Source organism: Apium graveolens, chromosome 6 (genome assembly GCF_009905375.1).
Source record: "Apium graveolens cultivar Ventura chromosome 6, ASM990537v1, whole genome shotgun sequence".
NCBI lineage: Eukaryota > Viridiplantae > Streptophyta > Magnoliopsida > Apiales > Apiaceae > Apium > Apium graveolens.
In genome coordinates this window covers 282,892,981-282,916,254 of record NC_133652.1, presented here as the reverse complement: position 1 = coordinate 282,916,254, position 23,274 = coordinate 282,892,981, and the positions used below count along the sequence as shown (strand labels likewise).

Below are 23,274 nucleotides of genomic sequence, written 5' to 3'. Positions count from 1 at the left end.
AACGAGTTCGAGCCGATTTGAATTAGTACATCCCTGTCTATCGGAGAAATGCAACATACATATTACATTTATCTATATTTTTTGCCAACTAATCTTTAACAATTAAATATAAAAGATGAAAATATCCCTATAAAAGTGAAATAGTTAGGCTAATTAAAAAACTTGTTTTATTGGAGAATATTTTTTTATGAAATGATTTCATTCATGATTTGAGTTTAATATTTTACTTATAAATATCAACAATATCGAAGTTGAATATGTAACATTATCTTCATTCTTTCAACTCCAATTATAATTTTGTTTACTACAAAGATCAAAAGAATTATTGTTACAAATATAAACATAAAAAAATATTTTTTAGAAATAGTAAAAAAGAGGGTTACGAAGACATTGACTTTTTTCAGAAAGATGAAATTGTATTATTTTAGCATGATTACAGAAGATGGACATAATTTACCAAATAATTAGAACATCTCGAAGTTATTGCACACTTTCTACATTTTTCTTTAAAACTACATGCTTCTGAAGTTGCTTAGAAAATGGTCTCAAATCCACATCAGTGTCCACACACAAGGCCATAAAATACTGGCATTCAATCATTTCTCTGTCTTAGTAGATAAAGCAGCATTGTAACGTGGCTTCCACTCCCCAGTCTGCTCCTTTTTATTGGAAAATCCATATTGGCGATGAACTCAGCCGATTTGTGCCTAAGCTCCTCCCATGTATTAAGTAAAATTTTTACCTCACTTATATAGCTGGCAATTTTATGTAATTTCATGCGACTCTCTCGTTGAATTTCCATAATCCAATTCCAAGGTCGCAATTCCATCAAGCCAAATGTCAGATTTATCTGTATTGTAAGAGTCAACAAACTCCATGGACTCTTCATCTATAACTTATCTGCGGTATCACAATCATACACATAAGCTGATTAAAAAGTTGGATTTTATCAGTTTAACTATTGTTGAAGATATTAGGAGTCATGATTTGCATGTTAAACTAATAAGCTATAGTATTTATTATTTTAATTATCTAGAATGTTCTTGAAAATTCCTATATAGTCTTTGAGAGATTATAGAAAATGGATATTAAGAACCGGAGAATCAAACCAATCTTTCACCAGAAAAATTAAGCACTTTGAAGGAGAATAAAAAAAAGAAAAAAAAAGCTCTTTGTTTTATTTATCAAGCAGTGGAAGAAGTAATTTTTGAAAGAATTTCAATAAAATCAACATCAATTAGCCTTGGTGGTATATGTAAGCAATGTAGAAAAGTAATTTATAGACTCCATTTCTAGAATACATAACTACATGGGCGAGGTATTTAAAAAGAATCCATCACCAAAGACTTCATAATGAATCCACAAAACTATTATGAGAGTTTCAACTCAAGAAGTTAAATCCACAAAACTATTCTGAGAGTCATAACTCCAGAAATCAATTATAGAAATAAGGGAAAGTTGGACCTTCATTATTAAACAATTTCAGCTTCTAACTCTTTAAAAAGTGGTCTCTTTCTTATAGAAGCATAAACAAATAAGATGGTAGTCCAATATCTAATGCATAACGTAGATGAATAATATTTATGGCATCTGAGATCATGAAGATCAAATACACTAGGGGATAAAACTCAATAGGGGAGCATGGCTTTTAATCAACAGAAATGGAGAAAAAATATGTGTGTTCGGGTATTCCAAATTTGGTCTAGATAAGGCTTAAGAAGCAACAATAATTATAAGTGAAGAGAATACGACAATTACCGAATATGTTACTAAAAAACAACATTTTATGCCATGTAGAATATGTAATATTGAGTAAAGTTCTATGGAGTCCACCTTTAATTGGAGTCCTCGGAGTCCATATATGTTCTGCAAGTAAAATATAGCTTAAAATATTGCAAAACATATTATTTTCCGACAAACATCACTATTCTATCAAAAATCTTGTAGATTGTATACATTTTACAAGCAGAAAATTGCAAAAATATATATTCTACAAAAGATGTTTAGTTTGCAGAACATAAATGTTCATGTTGCAGAACATATTGCAGAACATACATATTGTACCGTAAATATATAAGATTTGCATGATTTTGTTGAAGTTATGCTATTTGTGTAACATGTTTTGCAAAATAACACGTTTTACAATATATTTTATTTGCAGAACGTAGATGGACTCCGAGGACTCCGATAAAAAGGTGGACTCCATAGAACTCAGCCCTATGTATATTATATATAAATTTTGTATGGTATTTTAGTCGGGAAAAAATTATATATAAAACACAAAATATAATGTTCACCCATAATGAGAGTGTAGGAACCAAGCATTATCCCTGGAAGACTCAAAGCAGTTTTTGTACCTTCCGCACGCTTGTCAGATAAGAAAAAATGAAAGACCATCATATCATGATTACTTGTATGCGTATTGTCAATATAAAATCTTCAACAACTTAACTCTTATTAGAGAACTCGATAAACCTAAACCAGAGAGCATAATTTGGGTCACCATAGATTCAAAAATCTACCAGGATTTTGGTATATGATATTGTTTATTATCATATATGTGCGGACCTAGACTCTGCCATCCGATTTCAATTTATTGAGTTCTCTAACAAGGATAATCTGTTCAAAATTTTATTTTTACCACGAACATATAGGTGCTTTTGATAGGGAGATCTTATATTTTTTCTTATCCAACAAGTATGAAGAAGGGGCACGAAATACTTTGATTCTTGCAAGAACTATGCTTGGTTCTCACATTGTCATTCAGGACTAAACAAATTTTTTATGATATTTAGGCAAAGTTCCGCATTCCATGATCAATATTATTTTTTGTTTCATTTACGAAGATGTCTAACATATAAAAAAAATATCAAATGTGTTATGTTATAGATCATTTACGATCTAAAACATAAGTAAGTGCATATTTATTTGTAAAACTAGAGTGTTGTGCTACTAAATATGTTATGTCAAATGTATTTTCATCAGAAAATAAATAATTTTACAAAACCTTGCTATCTCATAAATAAATTCGCGCTCTATAAAGGATCTAATCTTACCGATAAGAGTGAATTAGTTACACAAAATTAAAAATCATCTCATTGGAGAAGATTTCGTTATGAAATTATATATAGGTATGATTGGAGTTTTAGAAATCTTTACTAACCCATCTGAGCAGTGTTGACGTTATAAATGGAGCATCATCTTCATTGCTTGAGAAATAGATCCAACAATAATTGTTCTGATTATACACAGATATATATATATGTGTGTGTACGCAGTATCTGTAAAAAAAGGTATCATCAAAAAATATTAATTTAACAATAAAAGTATTTAAATTTGAAAATTTTTACGAAACTGGATTGGAAGGAAATTGAATTCAATCATAAATTATATAAAAATGAAATCGGATTATTTTGATATGATTTGACATAATGAACACAATCTATCATATATGTGCAAGATATACATTGAAGTGTCTCATTTTTTTTTAATTATCTTCTGTAATTAGATCTAAAAACAAAATTTAACCAATAAAAGCGAAATACGTACTTGAGTTAAAAATTATCTCATCGGAGAAGGTCTTGTCATGAAATTCTTTCATCCACGATTTAAGTGTGTAACCTCGTAGACGAGGCGAGGCAATAATTTATATATGATATTATAAGTAACAAGTTGTAAGTATATATTGGATTTTAATGTACGAGATGAAGGGTGTGCGGCAGATGCTATTGCTAAGAGATTATATATATATATATACATACAAAAATTAGGGTTATGGTACATGAAAGGCCCAATAAGTGGGTAACCCAAAAGTACTTAGGCTTGTGTATGGGCTTATACCTCGCCTAACAATAAGGATCAAAATAATTTGAACAACTGAACCCAAATTCGTGGAACCATCTTTCCTTTTTATATTTTAATTAGAAAATCGATATTGATCTGGAAATCATTTTGATCAAATATAAAAACATCCAAGCCAAGTTCATGTTTAAAATAGTACATTATTTTAAAATAGTACATTATTTTATTTTAATAATGTAATAGTTTATTAGTAGGATATTTTTTAAAGTCTAACTATTATCAAAGCGAATGAATACTGATTCAAAAATTTTGAAATCAATTTAATATTATTTTAATATGAATATTCATCAATTTGAATCCATATAAGACATGAAGCTAATTAAATTTGATATTATTCCAATTATATCCAAAAATATTATAACTGAAAATTGATCAAATCCGGGTTTTTGAACTTCTAAATCTACTTTTACCTTTACATGTGTCTAAAATTGTTTTTAATAGTAAAACTAGCTTAAACCCGTGCGATGCACGGATGAATAAATATTTTTCAATATTATATATTTTTAAAAAAATATATTTTAAATTGAAATCTTAAATTTATTCATTAATTTTTTTTATATTTACTTTTTTTAAATGATATAACTTCATGATAGTTATATTAATACACGTATATGTTAATAATTTTTTTAGAATAGTTAAACCTATTTAAGATAATAGTCTTGATATCGGGGGAAAATAATATCATTATAGCGATTTTATAGTTTTTTAGAGTAAAAATACAATATCTCCATTATGTTAAGACCTTAACAAAAATATTAATTTAGATAGGTTATTACTTAATCGATAAACTATAAAAACTATTTGAAAAAGACAATAGTACTAATTGAATGATCCAGTTTTATTTATCATTTTTATTTGTGTTTTAACTTTCAATAATAATAATAATAATAATAATAATGTTTAGGTGGAAAATTTTTGGTTCATATTAATAAGATATAAATTATTCTTAATGTGATATGAATTTGATTTATCCTGTATCAGAGTTTACATTATTTTATTTTAGCCCAACGCTCATTACGACCAAATCCAACTAATTATTTTTAATTTAATTCTAATTATTTATGTCCAGATCAATAAGATAATTTTGTTTTAGCCAACACGGGTAGTATATATGATTTTGTTTTAGTTGGTCGAATTTTATTTTGATTTTAATTTTGTGTCATTTTGGATCAATTGTATAATATTTTTTTATCTTAGATGACTAATCTATATTATTTTGTTTATCCTAATTCTATTGTATAGTTTTTTTTCCTGATCAGTAATATTTATTATTTTGTCTTAACCCGATAATTATCTTTAGTTTTTTTAAATTAATTTTTGTTTGAAATATTAATTAGAATAATATAGAACTAAGTATGAATTATAATTTTAAACTTGTAGAAGAAGTTGACTTTAATATTAAATAATAATGATATAGAGTTCGATATAAAATAGAATTTATATTGTTAGAGGATGTTGAGTATAATATCAATTAGAATTGAAATTTACTGATCCACCAACTGACTAATTAGAATTAAAATAATTATCTAAGGGTAATTAAGTAATTTCAGTAAGTACCGACCGACCGACTACCAAACTTTTAATGTTTCGTCTATTCATGACATAGATTTTTTAATATTACATAATTTAAAAAAATATATTTTGAATTCAATTCTTAATTTTGTTCATTTAAAATTTTAAATGATATGATTTCATGATAAATACATTAGTAAACGTACATGTTCATAACTTTTTTGTTAGGTCACACACACTATAGAAGGGGGTTGAATATAGTGTTTACTACAATCAAATCGAATATAAGAACTCAAGTAACAGAACACAGATTTTATTCAACACAATAAACTCTGTTACAAAGAACTGTTCTCTCTCAGTGATGAACAAATTATCACGAGAGCTGCTAGGGTTAAAATCAATAATAAACTCGATTAAGATAACACATTTAGTGTAAACCCTATGTATGTGTTTATATACTACAAAATTACAAGATAATCTTATAATTGATAGCGAATATAATTCTGCTTTCTAATATATATTAATCAGTTATCTTTTCTTCCAAGTATTCTATTCCTTATAGAATTCTTCTTCATACATATCTATTCTTATTTCAGTCTCGATCTTCTTTCCTTTCAATCAGCCGCCTTCCTTATCTAAAAGTCTCTTGAAGTCCTGATATTATCTCCTGATAAATATCTCCTGATAACTTAAGTTCTGAAAACTTAAGTTCTGATATCATAAGTTCTGACTTCAGTAGAAGTACTGATTTCCAGTTAAGTACTGATTTGTCCCGTTAAGTAAGATCTGAAAACTAAACACAAATCATATTAGACATGACATCACAAATATATCTAACAATCTCCCCCAACTTGTAAATTAACATAATAGACAAGTTCATCAGATATTTGATGATGTAAAAAACATTAAGTACAAATACATGAGAGTTTGACTAGATAAATACACCTTACAGTCCTTATAGATTTACCATCCTTAAAGTTTGATATTAGCTTCAGTCTGTATAGCCTTCAGAATTTAAGCAGTTGTAGATCTTTGACTTGGCTTTAATTTCTGATCTCTTTGATATCAGGAGTTATTCTGAGATAGTTCTTCAACAGACATCTCTCAGCATATTCAAGTTCATTGACCATCCTCCTTTTAGCATTTTTCAATTCAACTGTATCTTCACCAGTTTGAAAGATAGCAGCCCTGAGATCATTTTTTTTAGCTTTCCTTATATCCTGATCTAGTCTGATGATATAGACTTTATCAGACTCTAGATTGAATTCTAGTCCCTTAATACCAGAAAATGTAGTGATGATTTTATCAGTATTAGGCTTCATTTCAACAATTTCTCCACTGTGGGATCTGTACTTAGGACAGTATGGGCTGTCAGACTTTATAGAGTAAAGCTTCTTTTGTCTTTGAATATTTGATTTTAAACACCCTGGAACACCATCTGTTGATCTGTTTTTCACTTGAAGTAGAAATAGAACATGTTCTAATTCTTCAAAATACATCAATTAAAATTGCATTCTCCCTGATCTGGAATACCCTCCCATCTGTCATAAAGTATAACATGATATCTTCTTTCAAAACAGAGTGGAAACCCATTTGTACAGATTCAAGTTGATTCAATCTTTAAGGAGTTGCTCCTACTCCTGGTTCACTCAAGGAAGTTGGATCATTGGTAGTGTTGTTTACTCTCCTTTCTTTAGAACTACCCAATCCTGATTTGTCTCTTGCTTTTTTTCCTGTAACAACTCTTGCTTCAAAACCACTCAATGTAGTCTTCAAAGGTTGAGTCTGTTGAGATTTTGTGAATCCTGGTAGTAGCATCTTTAAAGGTTTAACATGAGCAATGTTAGAGGTTTCCTTTTTCTTATCTTCTGATATCAAGCCAACTTGAGCTATGTCAGAGGTTGCTTGCTTCAGTGTCATATAAGAACTTACTACATCTTGACACTGAACAACTTGACCCATGTCATAGGTTGGTTGAGAAATCTTCTTTTTCATCAGAGTAAGACTAGCATCTTCTTCAGATTTTTCTTCCAGATCCATAACTGGCATATATACCTTTATAGGGTCACCTATTTTTTCTTTTCCCTTGGATCTAGGATTTACCTCCACTTGTGATTTGGCTTTGGTTGCCTCAGAATTTGTCTTTTCTTTTATCATAATGCCCTTAGGCTTTGGAAGTTTCTTTTCAACAACATAAGTTTTAGACTTGGAGTTGATATTTTCTGCTTTAAGTCTAGCTTCTTCTTCCTTTAGACTTTCAAAGTCCATTCCAAGATTTTCTTAGAGAAATAATCTCTTTGAAATCTCTTCATCAAGTTCCAGATGTTCAGTAGAACTAATCCTTTTACCAGTATCAGAACTTATTCTTCTCCTAGTATCAGAACTTATTCTTTGACTAGTAGTTCCAGCTTTGCTTGATGAAAAACCTCTGCCTTGACCATGACCTCTACCCATTCCAGAGTTTCCCTGGTCATCATTTCCATCATCCTTACCCTTCAGTGGTTGAATAGATTTGCATTTGGACTTAATTACTTTCTCCCCCTTTTTGGCATCAGCAGGTAAAAGATGAGAGATAAGCAATTCCACTGAGTATTGGATCCCATTGAGTTGATTTTGCTGAGAAACTTGATTCTTTAGAATTTCAGAAATCTGATCTTGTTGCCTCTCCTAAGTCTTTTCAATATACCCAATTTTATCAAAGGCTGGCTTGAAAAATCTGTTTTTTCCAATTTTATATTCATATCTTGCTGGATCAGAGATTCTTGAATTTTATTCACCTTGTCATGAGTTATTAAATGTTGAGCTTGAAGGTGCCTTGTACTCAATGCAGTAACTCTCAAATGTGCCTTAAAATCATTATTTATCAGCATTTCATCAGCCTTGGCAAGGTGCTCAACAAGAATTTTTTCAGTAAGAATAAAACTAACTGTGTTCCATTCCTTAGTCCACTCATTTCCTCTAGGAGTTTCACTCCAAGGTACTGGTGCATCCTCTCTAACAAACTTCTTGATCAAATCAGCTTTGCATGGAGCTTGTTGAGGTACATGTCCAGATGGACCAATTGCATTAGCATCTACATTTGTAGCAGCTTCACCAGTAATTTCAGCATTGTCAGCATCAGAACTTACAGAGCCTGCAGTATCAGCATCCTCTGATAAAATACCAGTATATGAGGCTATAGAGGCTTCAACATCATCCTCTAAATTCTGATATGCAACTAAGTTCTTATCAACATCCAAATTTTGATGGCCACCTAAAATCTGATTTGCATCATCCAGATTCAGAATTGGTGTTGTTGGAATATCTTTATTGAAATCAGCATCTAGAATTGGTGTTGTTGGTGGACTGAATCGAGTTGGTGGAGCTTCCAAGTTCACAACCTCAGGCACAATCAAGTTATGAATATCAATTTTAGCATTTGTAACTGGGTCTTCAACATGTACTGGATTAATGATAGGAGACCCAGGAGGTGTAGACACTTGCTCTGGAATATCCTCTTGCTCTTGAATAGGAGACTGTTGAGCTTGATTAAAGTCTGATTCAGCTGTGGGAAGTAATTCAATTACTATAGGTTCTGTTGGGATCAGAGATTCCTGACCCCCTTCCTTAGCTGCTGCTTCCAGAATTTCTTCAGAGTATGATGATACACTTACAGCCCTCCTGGCTCTTTGCTTTTTAAGTCCCTTTGCAGACTTAGAGACTTTGGGAGCTTCATCATCAGAATTTAGCTTTCTAAGCCTTTTAAGGGGCCTAGAACTCCCAGTTTAAGTATCTTTCTGAGAAGAGATCTTCTCAGCTTCTATAACAACATTTTCTGATATTGGAACCTGTTCCTCAGTATCTGACTCATCTCTCAGAACAATTCTCCTTCTCTTCTGTTGAGGTTGAGGTACTATCTTAGTCCTCTTGGATTTTGAAGATGAAGGCTTCACTGGATCTGCTGAAGGTTGAGGTTGAGATAACTGTGTTGGTTTGTAATATGTCCTGATGGAGGGTTGAGTTGGTTCAGGTTGAGAAGTTTGAGGTATTTGTGTAGTTGTGGTATGTTCTGATGGCTGTTGTGTTGGTTGTGATGAGTTGGTGGGTTGAACATCAGGATAGACAGATGTATAAGTTTGCGGATCAGCATTTACCAAGATCTATTTTACTAATTGAGGAATTTGTAAGGGTCTCAGCACTGGTTTTTTATTGTCAGCATGTAATAGATCATTAAAAGCCCTTTTTGCAAGCTTAAAGGGTGAAATTAAATCAGTGACAGGTTGGGGTTCATCAGCACAATAGAAAGTATATATAAGATGACAGAATCTAGCAAAGTATACTACAATCCTATCCTTTGTCATCATATCCCCTATAAAACCTAGCACAGCACTTGCAAAATCAAAATGAGTTTGATAAATAAGGGCATACCCGATTTGGTGAATGCCTTAATGATACAATCAAAGAAAAAGCTCCATTCCTTTCTGATGTTAGATCTTTTCAGTTGACCTAGCTTTCCCAAATTTTTCTCATAGCCCAGACTAGCCAATAAGCTGCTGTAAAATAGGATCCTCCACTGTTGAGAATGTGCAACCTTCAGGTAAGTGGAGAACTTTACGAACTGCTCCAAGAGTAACCACATGCTCGACATCTCCTGATGTGAAAATAATGCTCGGAGTACCAGTAGCACCACCATCATCAAAAAGCCCAGTACGCCAAAATGTCCGCACTTGTTGGCTTGAAATAGTTTGAGGTTGGGTCAAAGCATACCCAATCTCACTATTGGCTAATAAATATTGCACAAAGTACAGATCTGATGGAGCTCTAGCCTTATTCAAGATTGCAGCATAGTTATTTGGTACAAACTTGGCTCCATCAAATATTAAATCCTTGGGCGCCATCAAAAATAAGTGAGAAGTTAGAGTGCCTGTAAGGTGTTTGATGAAATGTCTGTATAGAAAACCGTCAGAAAATGTGAGAGAGGATAAGAAAAAAGAGAGAGTGAGTAGAATAAAAATGAAAATAAAAGATTTGAAAATCTTTTATCTCTTTTACTTAGACACCCCACGTTGCAACAGTTAATGAGAAGTGGAACATACCTTTACACCTGTCAGCCATGCAGCAGTTAAGGCAAAAGTTAATAGGCACGGTAAATAAGTAATAATTACATTGCATGTTCAGTTTTAAAAAAACTGTTCCCACTAAACAAATGATTATTACTGCTTTATCTCACATAACCCAATATTCTGAGAAAATATAACCGTTCAAGTAATGACCAAAAATAAACCAAGTAAATAAATACTGCCACGTCAGCATCAGAACTTGATTATTATCAGAATTTAAAAGTCATCAGAATATGGCTCATTAACTCGAAAAGTTAATGTTTATTCCTGTAAATCTTCACACAAATACTGATATGGTTTCATCAAAACTTCCATCTGAACATGTCCTCAGAATTTATATAACTGACACTTAAACTGTTAATCCAAAACAACATTTATCACCACAGTAATTTTCATCATTCATATGGAGTGTATGTGTGTGCATTAAACTAAATATCAGACAAAGAGTAAAGTCTGATTCACTTCAGTACATCTTAGAAATAAGGCATAACTAAGAACTTTGCTCAAAATCTGTCACTATTCTGAAGTCTACTATAGAATGAGTTCATGCATGAGTCCACCTCAACTGTTTTGTGCTCATTTTATGCATCTTTTGAAATTCCTTTTTACAGTGGCTTCTCAGTGTAAGTTAGTCACGACTGCTTATCAGAATTTATGTTGTTGTCAGATTATTTCTCCAGTAATCAGAGAATGTGAAAAGTCACCAAGAAAATTTTATTTTGCTTTTCTAATGCATATTACTTAATAACAGCAATGCCCTTGGGTCTTCCCTTCCACATTTTTACTCTAGATCTCAAAGGAGTACCTGATATTTTTTTCTTTTTTTTTCTTTTTCTTTTGATAAGTGAGACTTATCAACACTTAGTACATCCATAAGATTTACTAACATCAGAATTTAACAGATATGAAGCATTATTCTAGTTTTTGACTTAGTAATAAGATATATAAAGTAAACATAACTAAGCTCAATATCAGAATTTGCTTGTGTCAAAATATTTCCACATAAACAATTACTTCAAATATGGGATCTTTAGTATGTTAAAGACTACTAGGTCAGCATCTAGCACAGTTATCCTCATTGGATTGAATAGGCACACAAAACATTCATATCACTATCAAAGTTTAGAAATTCATATCAGATAACAATCAGCACTTAGAATATTTCAATTTAAGCACATAATACACAAAGATAGTAATATCTGTAAATACTGATCATTAAGTCTGATGTATCAGAACATAAACTAAGCAGATTTAGAGAAAGAACCTGAAACTATTCCAAGTTTATTTACCAATCTTGTAAAAGTAGCTTCACACAATGGTTTTGTGAAGATATCTGCTAGTTGTTGATCGGTTGGAAGAAAATGCAATTCCACTGTACCTTCATCCACATGTTCCCTACTGAAGTGGTACCTTATGCTGATGTGCTTTGTCATTGAGTGTTGAACTGGATTACCTGTCGTAGCAATAGCACTTTGATTATCACAGTAAATAGGGATTTTGGAATATGTTAACCCATAATCCAGTAACTGATTCTTCATCCAACGAATCTGTGCAGAACAGATTCCTTCAGCAATGTATTCTGCTTCTGCAGGTTATGTGGAAATTTTCTTTTATTTCTTGGTAAACCAAGAAACCAATCTGCCTCCAAGAAATTGGCAGCTTTCACTAGTGCTTTTCCTGTCAATTTTGCATCCTGCAAAATCTGCATCGGAGTAACCTATTAGCTTAAAGTCTGATTCTCTAGGATACCACAATCCTAGATCAGTTGTACCCTTAAGGTACTTGAAAATTCTTTTTACAGCTGTTAAGTGAGGTTCTCTTGGATCTGCTTGAAAGCTTGCACAAAGACAGGTAGCATACATGATATCAGGTCTACTTGCAGTTAGATAGAGTAGTGAGCCAATCATACCTACGTAATCAGTAATCTCTACTGATGTACCAGTATCCTTATCCAATTTTATTGCAGTGACCATAGGAGTGGATGTACTTGAACAATCTTGTATTCCAAACTTCTTCAATAAATTTCTGGTGTACTCAGATTGACATGAAAAGTTCCATCTTCATTCTGCTTGACTTGAAGGCCTAGAAAATATCTAAGTTCTCCCATCATACTCATTTGATATTTTGACTGCATTAGTTTGGCAAACCTTTTACAAAGTATGTCATTTGTAGAACCAAAAATGATATCATCAACATATATCTGCACCAAAAGTAAGTCCTTTCCGTGGTTGAGATAAAACAATATTTTGTCAATAGTCCCTCTGTTAAATCCACTTTCCAGAAGAAACTGAGCTAATATCTCATACCATGCTCTTGGAGCTTGCTTAAGGCCATAAAGTGCTTTATCAAGTCTGTAGACATGATGAGGAAATTTTGAATCTACAAAACCTGGAGGTTGTTCAACATATACTTCTTCTTTCAATTCTCCATTAAGAAAAGCACTTTTTACATCAATTTGAAAGACTGTAAACTTTTTGTGAGCAGCATAAGCCAAAAATATCCTTATGGCTTCCAATCTAGCAACTTGTGCTAATGTTTCATCATAATCAATTCCCTCATGTTGAGAATATCCTTTTGCAACCAGCATTGCTTTATTCCTTATAATTATACCATCACTATCAGTTTTGTTTCTGAACACCCACTTTGTACCAAGAACAGATCTGTTCTTTGGTCTTGGCACCAGGGTCCAGACTTTATTTCTTTCAAATTCATTTAACTCTTCCTGCATTGCTTGCACCCAATCAGCATCTTGAAGAGCTTCTTCCACTTTCTTTGGTTCAGCCTGAGAAAGAAAAGAGTGATAGAGACATTCATTTGATATTGATGTTCTAGTTCTTATACCTGCTTCAAGATCTCCAATAATCAAGTCAGGTGTATGTGCTTTAGTCCACTTCCTTGCAGATGGAACGTTATCTGTAGAACTGGATGCTCCCCCATGATCCATGCTGTCTCCATCAACATTTTCCAGAATTATCAGTATTTGAGTTTTCAGAATTATCAAAACTTGGCCCATCAGAACTTGATGAATCAGAACTTGAAGAGCCTAATCTAGATTCCGATGCTTCTTGAGATGTGGTTGAATCTTCAAAATGCTCCCCCCTGCACAGGTGCATTTTCCTTTGGCGTAGTTACCACAGTTTCAATGACATCAGAGTTTAATCCATCAGAATTTGCAGTATCAGGATTTAGACTGTCAGGATTTAGACTGTCAGGATTTACAGAATCAGAATTTAAAACTTTATTCTCAAATCTCAGCTGATCATGATCATTGAAATCTTCAAGTTCAGTAATCTTCTTGTCATCAAAAGAGACATTGATAGATTCCATGACAACCCTTGTTCTTAAATTGTAGACTCTGAAGGCTTTTGTGGAAAGTGGATATCCAACAAAAATTCCTTCATCAGCTTTAGATCAAATTTGGATAGCTGTTGAGGATGAGTCTTAAGAATAAAACACTTGCATCCAAATACATGAAAATACTTCAGATTTGGCTTCTTTTTCTTTACCATCTCATATGGTGTCTTTTCATGCTTGTTGATAAGTGTTACATTCTGAGTAAAACAAGCAGTCTGCACAGCTTCAGCCCAAAAATAGGTTGGTAACTTTGCTTCATCAAGCATAGTTCGTGCAGCTTCAATAAGAGTTCTATTCTTTCTTTCAACAACTCCATTTTGCTGTGGAGTTCCAGGAGCAGAGAATTCCTGCTTTATTCCATGGTCTTTGCAGAACTCTTCCATAATCAAATTCTTGAACTCAGTGCCATGATCACTTCTTTAAATTTTCACAGAGTCTTTGACCAATTTATCCAGTTGTTTGACATGATCAATCAAGATAGATGTAGTTTCACTTTTTGTGTGCAAGAAATACACCCATGTGTATCTGGTGAACTCATTCACTATGTCCATAACATATTTCTTCTTTGTAATAGACATGACATTCACTGGACCAAATAAATCAACATGTAGTAGGCGATAAGGCTCAAGAATTGAAGATTCGGTCTTTCTCTTGAATGAAGATTTTCTTTGTTTTGCCTTTTGACATGAATCACAAAGGCCATCAGGAGCAAATACTGATTTTGGCAGTCCTCTCACAAGATCTTTCTTGACTAGTTCATTTATATTGTTGAAATTTAAATGAGAGAGTTTCTTGTGCCAGTTCCAGCTTTCTTCAATTGATACTCTACTTAACGGACAGATTACAGAACCATCATTACTTGTTGAACGCTTGGCTTCATAAATGTTATCATGCCTGTATCCTTTCAGAACAACTTTGCCTGTAGATTTGCTTACAATTTCACAGTGTTCTTCAAAGAAATCCACATGATAACCTCTGTTACAGATTTGACTAACACTCAGCAAATTGTGTTTAAGTCCTGAGACTAGAGCTACTTTTTCAATGATGACATTCCCAAGATTGATATTTCCATATCCCAGAGTTTTTCCCATGTTGCCATCTCCATAAGAAACACCTGGGCCAGCTTTTTCCACAAAGTCTGATAGCAGGGCTTTATTTCCAGTCATATGTCCCGAAAATCCACTGTCCAGAACTAGGATGTTTTTCCTGTTGCCCTGCAATCACAAAGACCACTAATGATTAGTTTTAAGGACCCAGACTTGCTTGAATCCTTTGGCCTTAATAAGTTTGTTAACATTTGCAGCGGATTTACATCAAAGTTTATGTTAACAGTTTTCTTATTAGAATTTACAATATCAGACTTTGCATCAGAACTTACACTAGAAGGAATAATGTTAACTCTCTTTAAATAAGGTTTTATTTGATTATAATAATAGTACAAACTATGATATTTCTTACATGTATAAATTGAATTCCATAAACTACCATAATGAAAACAAGGATTTTGTGGCCTATATCTAACAGACTGACTCTTAACTCCTGATTTTGAAGGTAATGAGTTTATGTTCTTATTCTTCCTGCAAAAAGAAGCCAGATGGTTAGAATTTCCACAGTTATAACATTTCTTTTTAGGAGCATTAGGAACAGACTTATAATCATTGCTTTTATTCACACCTACCTTTCCATTCCTATTTTTCCTAGGTGGCTTTACTTGTTTACATTCTTAACATCTTTCAGCTTATGCTTAAGTTACTTGTTTGTCATTAAGCCTATGTTAACTTCAGTTGACTTATCCTGTTTTGGTTTGTCAGAAGTTAATTTCTCTTTAACTTCTGATTTATCAATATCAGACTTTACAGCTACAAACTTAACAGGATTTACCTTTGGATTTTGTTTAACAACTATAGACTCAATTTCTACAGTTCCAATTTATTATTCTTATCATCTCCAAAACCTAAGCCCTCTTTCCAATTTCCACTACTTAACAAATTCTGAGTTGTTTTGCCAGAGTTAGTCCAAGGACTTCATCTCTAATATAGAAAGCATCATCTCTATCTTTATGAGTTTGATGGAACATAACTAACTCTTTTTCTAAATAATCATTCCTCTTTTTAAAAGCAAGATTTTCAGAAGTTAATCTTTCACATGTTAAAGTTTGATCTCTATAACTAATGAACATGGTTTTAAGATATCTTCTCAACTCAGTAATATCATCAGCATGAAAGGCATAAGTAGTTTGAGGTACCTTTAACTTAGCAGCTTCAGAACTGCTATCATCATTTGCCATCAAGGCATAGTTCACCTCACTTCCAGAATCTGAAGTGTCTGTCCAGCTTTTCTTCTTTGTGACAAGAGCCTTGCCTTTGTCACTCTTCACTTTCTTGCAATCAGGAGATATGTGGCCTTTTTCACCACAGTTGTAGCATTTGACATTTGAGTAATCTTCTCTATCAGACTTTCCTCCTTTGCCTTCAGATTTTCTGAAACCTTTCTTATCAGATGTTGCACCTTTCCTGGAAAATTTCTTTCCCCTTTTCAATTTCCTATATGCAATCTTTGTGATTCCTTTCACCATAAGAGCACACAGCTTCATCATCTCTTCATCAGGGTCCACTCAGATAGACTTTTAGTTTCTGAATCATCATCATTATCAGAACTTGATGACTCAGTATCAGACTTTGTGATGAGAGCCTTTCCTTTGCTTTTCTTTGAGACAACCACTTTAGGGGATTCCTCCTCAGCCTTAAGAGCAATTGTCCTTGACTTTCTCCCATGCCTCTTGCTTCTTTGATCCATCTCAAGCTCATGAGTCTTGAGCATACCATAAATTTTAACAAGAGTAGTTTCATCAAGAGCATAGTTGTCTCTTATAGTTGTGGCCTTCAAATCCCAACTTTCAGGAAGAGCTAAAAGGAATTTGAGATTAGTATCTTCAAGATCATATTCCTTATCCATCAGTGACAGATCATTCAAGAGTTTGACAAATCTATCATATAAACCAGTAAATGACTCATCAGGTTTTGAGTCAAAGTGCTCATACTCTTGAGTGAGTATAGTCCTCATGTTCTTCTTAATTGAATCAGTTCCCTGGCATCTTGTCTCCAAGGCATCCCATATCTCCTTCGCAGTCTTGCAGTTTATTACCCTGTTTGACATGATATTATCAATGGCACTATGCAGCAAATGTCTTACATTTGCATCCTTTGCAATAGATGAGATATCTTCAGCTGTATATTCACTTTTCTCCTTTAGTGCAGTCTGTGCTAGCTGATCTGCAACTACAACAGAGAGGTTGGTTGGCTTATGTGGTCCTTCATTGATTCTGTCAAGGTATTATGGATCTGTAGCTTCCAGAAACATATACATCCTCACCTTCCATATGGGATACTCAGAAGGTTTCGGTATGGGAACCCTAATAGTCTCATATCGATTATGGATTTGAGTCTTTGGAGTTTCTTCAGTTTTGGTGGGCTTGGTTGGAGTTTGTGCTTCTTCAGACATGATTGTTTTTGGATCTTTACTGTATGTATGTTAACAGATTGCTCTGATATCACTTGTTAGGTCACACACATTGTAGAAGGGGGTTGAATATAGTGTTTACTACAATTAAATCGAATATAAGAACTTAAGTAATATAACAAAGATTTTATTCAACACAATAAACTCTGTTACAAAGAACTGTTTTCTCTCACTGATGAACAAATTATCACGAGAGCTGCTAGGGTTACAATGAATAATAAACTCGATTAAGATAACACATTTAGTGTAAACCCTATGTCTGTGTTTATATACTACACAGTTACAAGATAATCTTCTAATTGATATCGAATATAATTCTGCTTCCTAATATATATCAATCAGTTATCTTTTCTTCCAAGTATTCTATTCCTTATAGAATTCTTCTTCATGCATATCTCTTCTTGTTTCAGTCTCGATCTTTTTCCTTTAAATCAGCCGCCTTCCTTATCTGAAAGTCTCCTTAAGTCCTGATATTATCTCCTGATAAATATCTCATGATATCTTAAGTTCTGACAACCTAAGTTCTGATATCTTAAGATCTGACTTCAGTATAAATACTGATTTCCAGTTAAGTACTGATTTGTCCTGTTAAGTAAGATCTGAAAACTAAATACAAATTATATTAGACATGACATCACAAATATATCTAACATTTTTAGAATATTTAAACTTATTTAAAGTGATTGCATTGGTAAGGGGAAAAATATTATAACGAAATTATTATTTTATTGAGGGTAAAAATATAATGTTTCCATTATGTTGGAACCTTAAAAAATATTATTTTAGCATGGTGATTACTTAATCAATTAACTATAACTCTATAAAAGATATTTTAAAAAGATGATATTATTGATTGAACGACATAGTTTTATTGATAATTCTATGTGTATTTTAAAAAAATTATGTTTTAATTAAAATTTGATTTTTTAGTTCACGTCAATAGGATACGAATTATACTTAGTCTAATATTAGTTTGATTTATCTCGGATAAGTGGTTTACATTATTTTATTTTAGCCCGATGCCCAATACACCGATCAAATCAAACTAAATATTTTTAGTTTATTTTTAATTTTTTTAAATTCTGGATCAATAAGTTAATTTTGTTTTAGACTGAATAATTAGTATATATAATTTTCATTTTGTTGGTCGAATTGTATTTTTATTTTAGTTTTGTGTTAGTCTGAATCAATTGTATGATGTATTTTTATATATCCTGGATAAATAAAATATATTATTTTGTTTATCCTAATTCATTAGTATAATATTTTTAGGAGGATTGATAGTATTATTATTTTATCGTAGCCCATGTCACATTATATCAACTAAATATTAATAATTATATTTAGTTTGTTTAAATTTAATTTAGCCCGAATTAATAAATTAAAATAATATAGAATTCGATATGAATTAAAATTTAAATTGGTAGAAGAAGTTGAATTTAATATAAATTATAATAATATAGAGTTCAATATAAAATAGAATTGAAATTAGTAAGGCAGCGGAGGAAGTTGACTTCAATATCAATTAGAGTTAGAAATACTCGACCCAATAATTAGAATTAGAATAATTAAGTAAGGGTATTTAAGTAATTTCAACAATTACCGACCGACCGACTACCAAACTTTTAATGTTTCGTCTATTATAATATACTCCCTCTGTCCCACTGTATTGTCTACGTTACTTTTCAGCACGCTTTTCAATGCTCATTTAAAGTATATAGTTTCATAATATTTTAAAATAAAAAAATTTGAATAAAAGTTTTATGTTTAAACTTTTATTAAATTTTTTTTTGAAAAAACATTATGAAACTATACTTTATAGAAGCCTCGAAATGCGTGCCGAATAGTAACGTAAACATCCTAGTGGGACGGAGGGAGTGCTAGCTTAAAACCCGTGCGATGCACGTATGCATAATTTTTTTTAATATTATATAATCTTTTAAACAAAAATATTTTGAATTGAATTTTTTAAATTTGTTCATTACTTTTTTTTATTTATACCTTTTTAAATGATATAACTTTGTGATAATTATATTAATACATGTATATGTTCAAAGTTTTTAAAAAATATTATTATAGAGATTTTATAGTTTTAAGAATAAAAATACAATGTTTCTATTATATTGGAAATTTTACAAAAATATTATTTTTGAGAGGTTATTACTTAATCGATAAACTATAAGAACTATTTGAACGATATAGTTTTATTGATCATTTTACATGTGTTTTAAAAATAAAAATAAAAATATTTATGTTTATGTTTAGTTAAAATTTAATTTTTGGTTCATATCAATAGGATACGAATTTTGCTTAATCTGATATTAATTTGATTTATCCCGTTTACTTTATTTTATTTTAGCCTAAGGCCCATTACTACGACCAAATTCAACTAATTATATTTAGTTTACTTTTAATTTTTTATGTCCGAATAATAAGATGATTTTCTTTAGCCTTAATAATTAATATATATGATTTTATTTTAGTTGGTTGAATTATGTTTTATTTATCCTGAATGACTAATATATATTATTTCGTTTATCCTAGTTCAATATAATATAATTTTGGAGACACATCGATAGTACTTATATTTTTTCTTAACGCGATGCACATTAGATCAACTAAATTCAACAATTATATTTAGTTTGCTTAAATTTATTTTATTCCGAAATATCAATTAGAATAATATAAACTAAATATGAATTAGAATTTAAAATTAGTAGAAGAAGTTGACTTTAATATAAGTTAATAATAATATTGAGTTGGATATGAAATAGAATTTAAATTCTTAGAGGAAGTTGACTTCAATATCAATAATAATTGGAATTGACCGATCGACTAACTAACCAATTAGATATAGAAAAATTAATTAAGGGTAATTAAGTAATTTCAAGAAGTACCGAACGCTCACCAAATGTTTCATATATTATAATATAGTATAGATGTGTAGTTCTACAAATATTTCGAACAACTGAAAGAGCGTCGTATTTTTTAAAATTATGATCCATGTTTAAAGGAAAAAGATGTATTTACGGTGTATTTTTTTTCGAACGAGTGGTTAAAGACCGATGTATAGGGATCGATCGTGGGAAAGATGGGAACACTAAGATGCACTTTTTGTTCCAGGGGAAGAGACGGAGAGAGTTGTAGATAATAATTTTGAAGATGAGGATAAAAATGATGTTATGCCTTTTTTATGTTTTTATATATTTTTTGTAAAAATCAATTTGTTAGAGCATCTCCAAGGGGAGTAGCTAAATTGGGTTGCTAAAATAATATAAAGTAATGGTTATGTAAAATTTGTTGAATCTGTAAGGTGTTGGACTCCAATGGTGTTAGCTATAATGGTTAGCTATATTTCAAAAACAGTTTTTTTTGGTTTTTTTCAAATTGTAACGGTTATATTCCAACGGCTATATTCCAACGCTCATAATTTTTTGGTTATAAATACCAAATTTCAGAACTGAAGTAAACACAAATTTTCTACAAACTCAAATTCATTCACACTTCTAAAATACTCATTTGTAATGGAAAACACCACACAAATGATTCCTGATATCATGCAAGCAGAAGAAGAGGAGCATGAAGCAAGAATGAGAATGAGTGTTGCTTACTTCCACCATCGACGACAAAGAGCAAATTCTGAATCGCATCACGGTGGTTCCACGATGAATCATCGTGTAATTGATCAAAATAGAGAAGAAGGCCATGCTAGATTGTATCGTGATTATTTTGCCGATACACCTACATACACAGATACACAATTTCGTCGAAGATTTCGGATGCGTAGATCGTTATTTTTGAAAATTCAAGAAGCAGTTACAATACACGACAATTATTTCACCCAACGAAATGATGCTGTAGGAATGCGGGGACTATCATCACTCCAAAAATTGACAGCTGCACTTAGGATGCTTGCATACGGAACGACATCAGAAGCTATTGATGATTATGTTCGAATTGGTGAAAGTAATACAATAGAGAGCCTAAGAATATTTGTTAAAGCTATCGTTGAAGTCTTCGGTGCTGAATATTTAAGACGACCAAAAGATGAAGATGTGACCAGATTGTTAGCAGAAAATGAACAACGAGGCTTTCCTGGAATGTTGGGTAGTATTGACTATATGCACTGGAAGTGGAAGAATTGTCCTACTGGCTGGCAAGGTATGTATATAGGTCATGTTCATGATCCTACTATTATATTAGAAGCAATAGCTGCAAAGGACTTGTGGATTTGGAATTCTTTCTTTGGATTATCGGGATCGTTAAATGATATTAATGTTTTGGATCGATCTCATTTATTTCAAGAATTGCCAGAAGGTCATGGACCTGAAATGAGGTATACCATTAATGGGCATGAATATAATATGGGATATTATCTTGCTGATGGTATATATCCTTCCTGGCCAACTTTTGTGAAAACTATTCCAAAACACCAAGGTAACAAAAAAAATATTTTGCATGTGCACAAGAATCTGTTAGAAAAGATGTTCAGCGAGCATTTGGAGTATTACAATCTCTGTTTGCTATGATTCCTGGACCTTCACGATTTTGGGATATGGAAACAATGAAGTATATTATGATAGCCTTCATCATATTACATAACATGATCATTGAAGATGAAAGGGAATTGCATACCGAAGAAGAACAATTTGATACAAATGTTGAACCAACTGTTGAAAGAGAACCACATCATCCAAATACCTTTAGGGAATTCATACAGGTGCACCAGCAGATTCGAGACAAACAAGCTCATATTCGGTTACAAAATGATCTTGTGGAACATCTTTGGCAGATTCACGGTGACGTCATGAATTAAATGTTTGTTATTTGATTTATCTTCAGTATTGTGTTGTAATTTTTTCATTTATGTCATGTAATTTACTTTTATAATTGTAATGGTATTCTCTATGTATTCTGCTTTGTAACAATAAGAATCATTGATTTACAAAATAAGCAAAATTAAGTCTAATACATAATATTGGCACAATAAAGTCAAGTACATGAAATAAAACATATTATGATATATTTCTAATTATCCTAGCTTTGAGTGCATCATAATATATAGCTTGATCCAGTAGCATTTTACTAGTGTCAATTGCCATGATGGATGCTTCATAAACTTGCCTCTCTCGCTCCTCTTTTTACCTCTCTCGCTCCTCTTTTTTCCTCTCCCACTCCTCCTTAGCTAAGCGTAGCTGCAACTCCTCCTTTTGTAACTGCATCATATCCTTCTGTAACTGCACGCTAATTTGAATTGATTCTGTTCTTCAAGAAGTAATGGCCAATGCATCTTTCTGCATTGTTTTAAGAATTTCCAAGCCCTCCTCATCTTTTGCTTCATTGGAAGCTCTTTTCAGTTTCTTTGCAGCTTTGCTTCCCATTGGACGTTCCATCATTTCATCAGAATCTCGGCTTGTAGGAATTTGACTGTCAACAGACTGTGAGGATACATCTTTGTCCTTAGTTGGCTTGTTCTTTTTTTCTAGACTAGCTTGATATTTTGGTGAAAATTGCAATGCATTCCAGTGATGTATAAACATGAACTTCTCTTTCATAACCCCCTCATACATCTCTATTGCCTGGTCAACCTGCACAATGATATACACACATAAAATAACTACCATAAACCTCTGCAAAAACAAGAGTTCTGAGTACCAGAGAGGTGAAGTGAGATGGAATGTCTTATATGATTTTTAAATATGCAAGGACACCAAGCATGAACCAATTGAAACCGGTATTAAATTGCTTCCAAGAGTTATTTTTTTCTGAGTATTTCCCCAAAAATGAAAGAAGCATAATGTTGAAAAAACATAGCATAAGATCAGTTCAGGCCTTCAAGTTTTTGATGGACCGGATATAAATTATTACATGAATTTCCATTGATGAAGCATAGTCATTTAACAAAAACTTGAATGTAAGAGTCCTGAAA

General features: G+C 32.0%; 1 protein-coding gene and 1 long non-coding RNA gene across 2 annotated transcripts; one reads left to right on the top strand and one right to left on the bottom strand.

The window, feature by feature from the left end:
* Nucleotides 1–401: 401 nt before the first annotated feature.
* On the bottom strand, nt 402–3,705 carry LOC141668210 (uncharacterized). Its single transcript, XR_012552962.1, has 3 exons — nt 3,550–3,705; nt 3,164–3,281; nt 402–900 (listed from the first exon to the last, which is right to left on the bottom strand). It is a non-coding gene; the product is annotated as an uncharacterized LOC141668210 (long non-coding RNA).
* A 17,164-nt stretch (nt 3,706–20,869) lies between these two features.
* LOC141666117 (uncharacterized) lies at nt 20,870–22,161 on the top strand. The gene is made up of 2 exons (XM_074472115.1): nt 20,870–21,731; nt 21,815–22,161. Exons 1-2 carry the CDS (start codon nt 20,870–20,872, stop codon nt 22,159–22,161), a joined length of 1,209 nt encoding a protein of 402 aa, XP_074328216.1.
* The last annotated feature ends 1,113 nt before the right edge of the window (nt 22,162–23,274 follow it).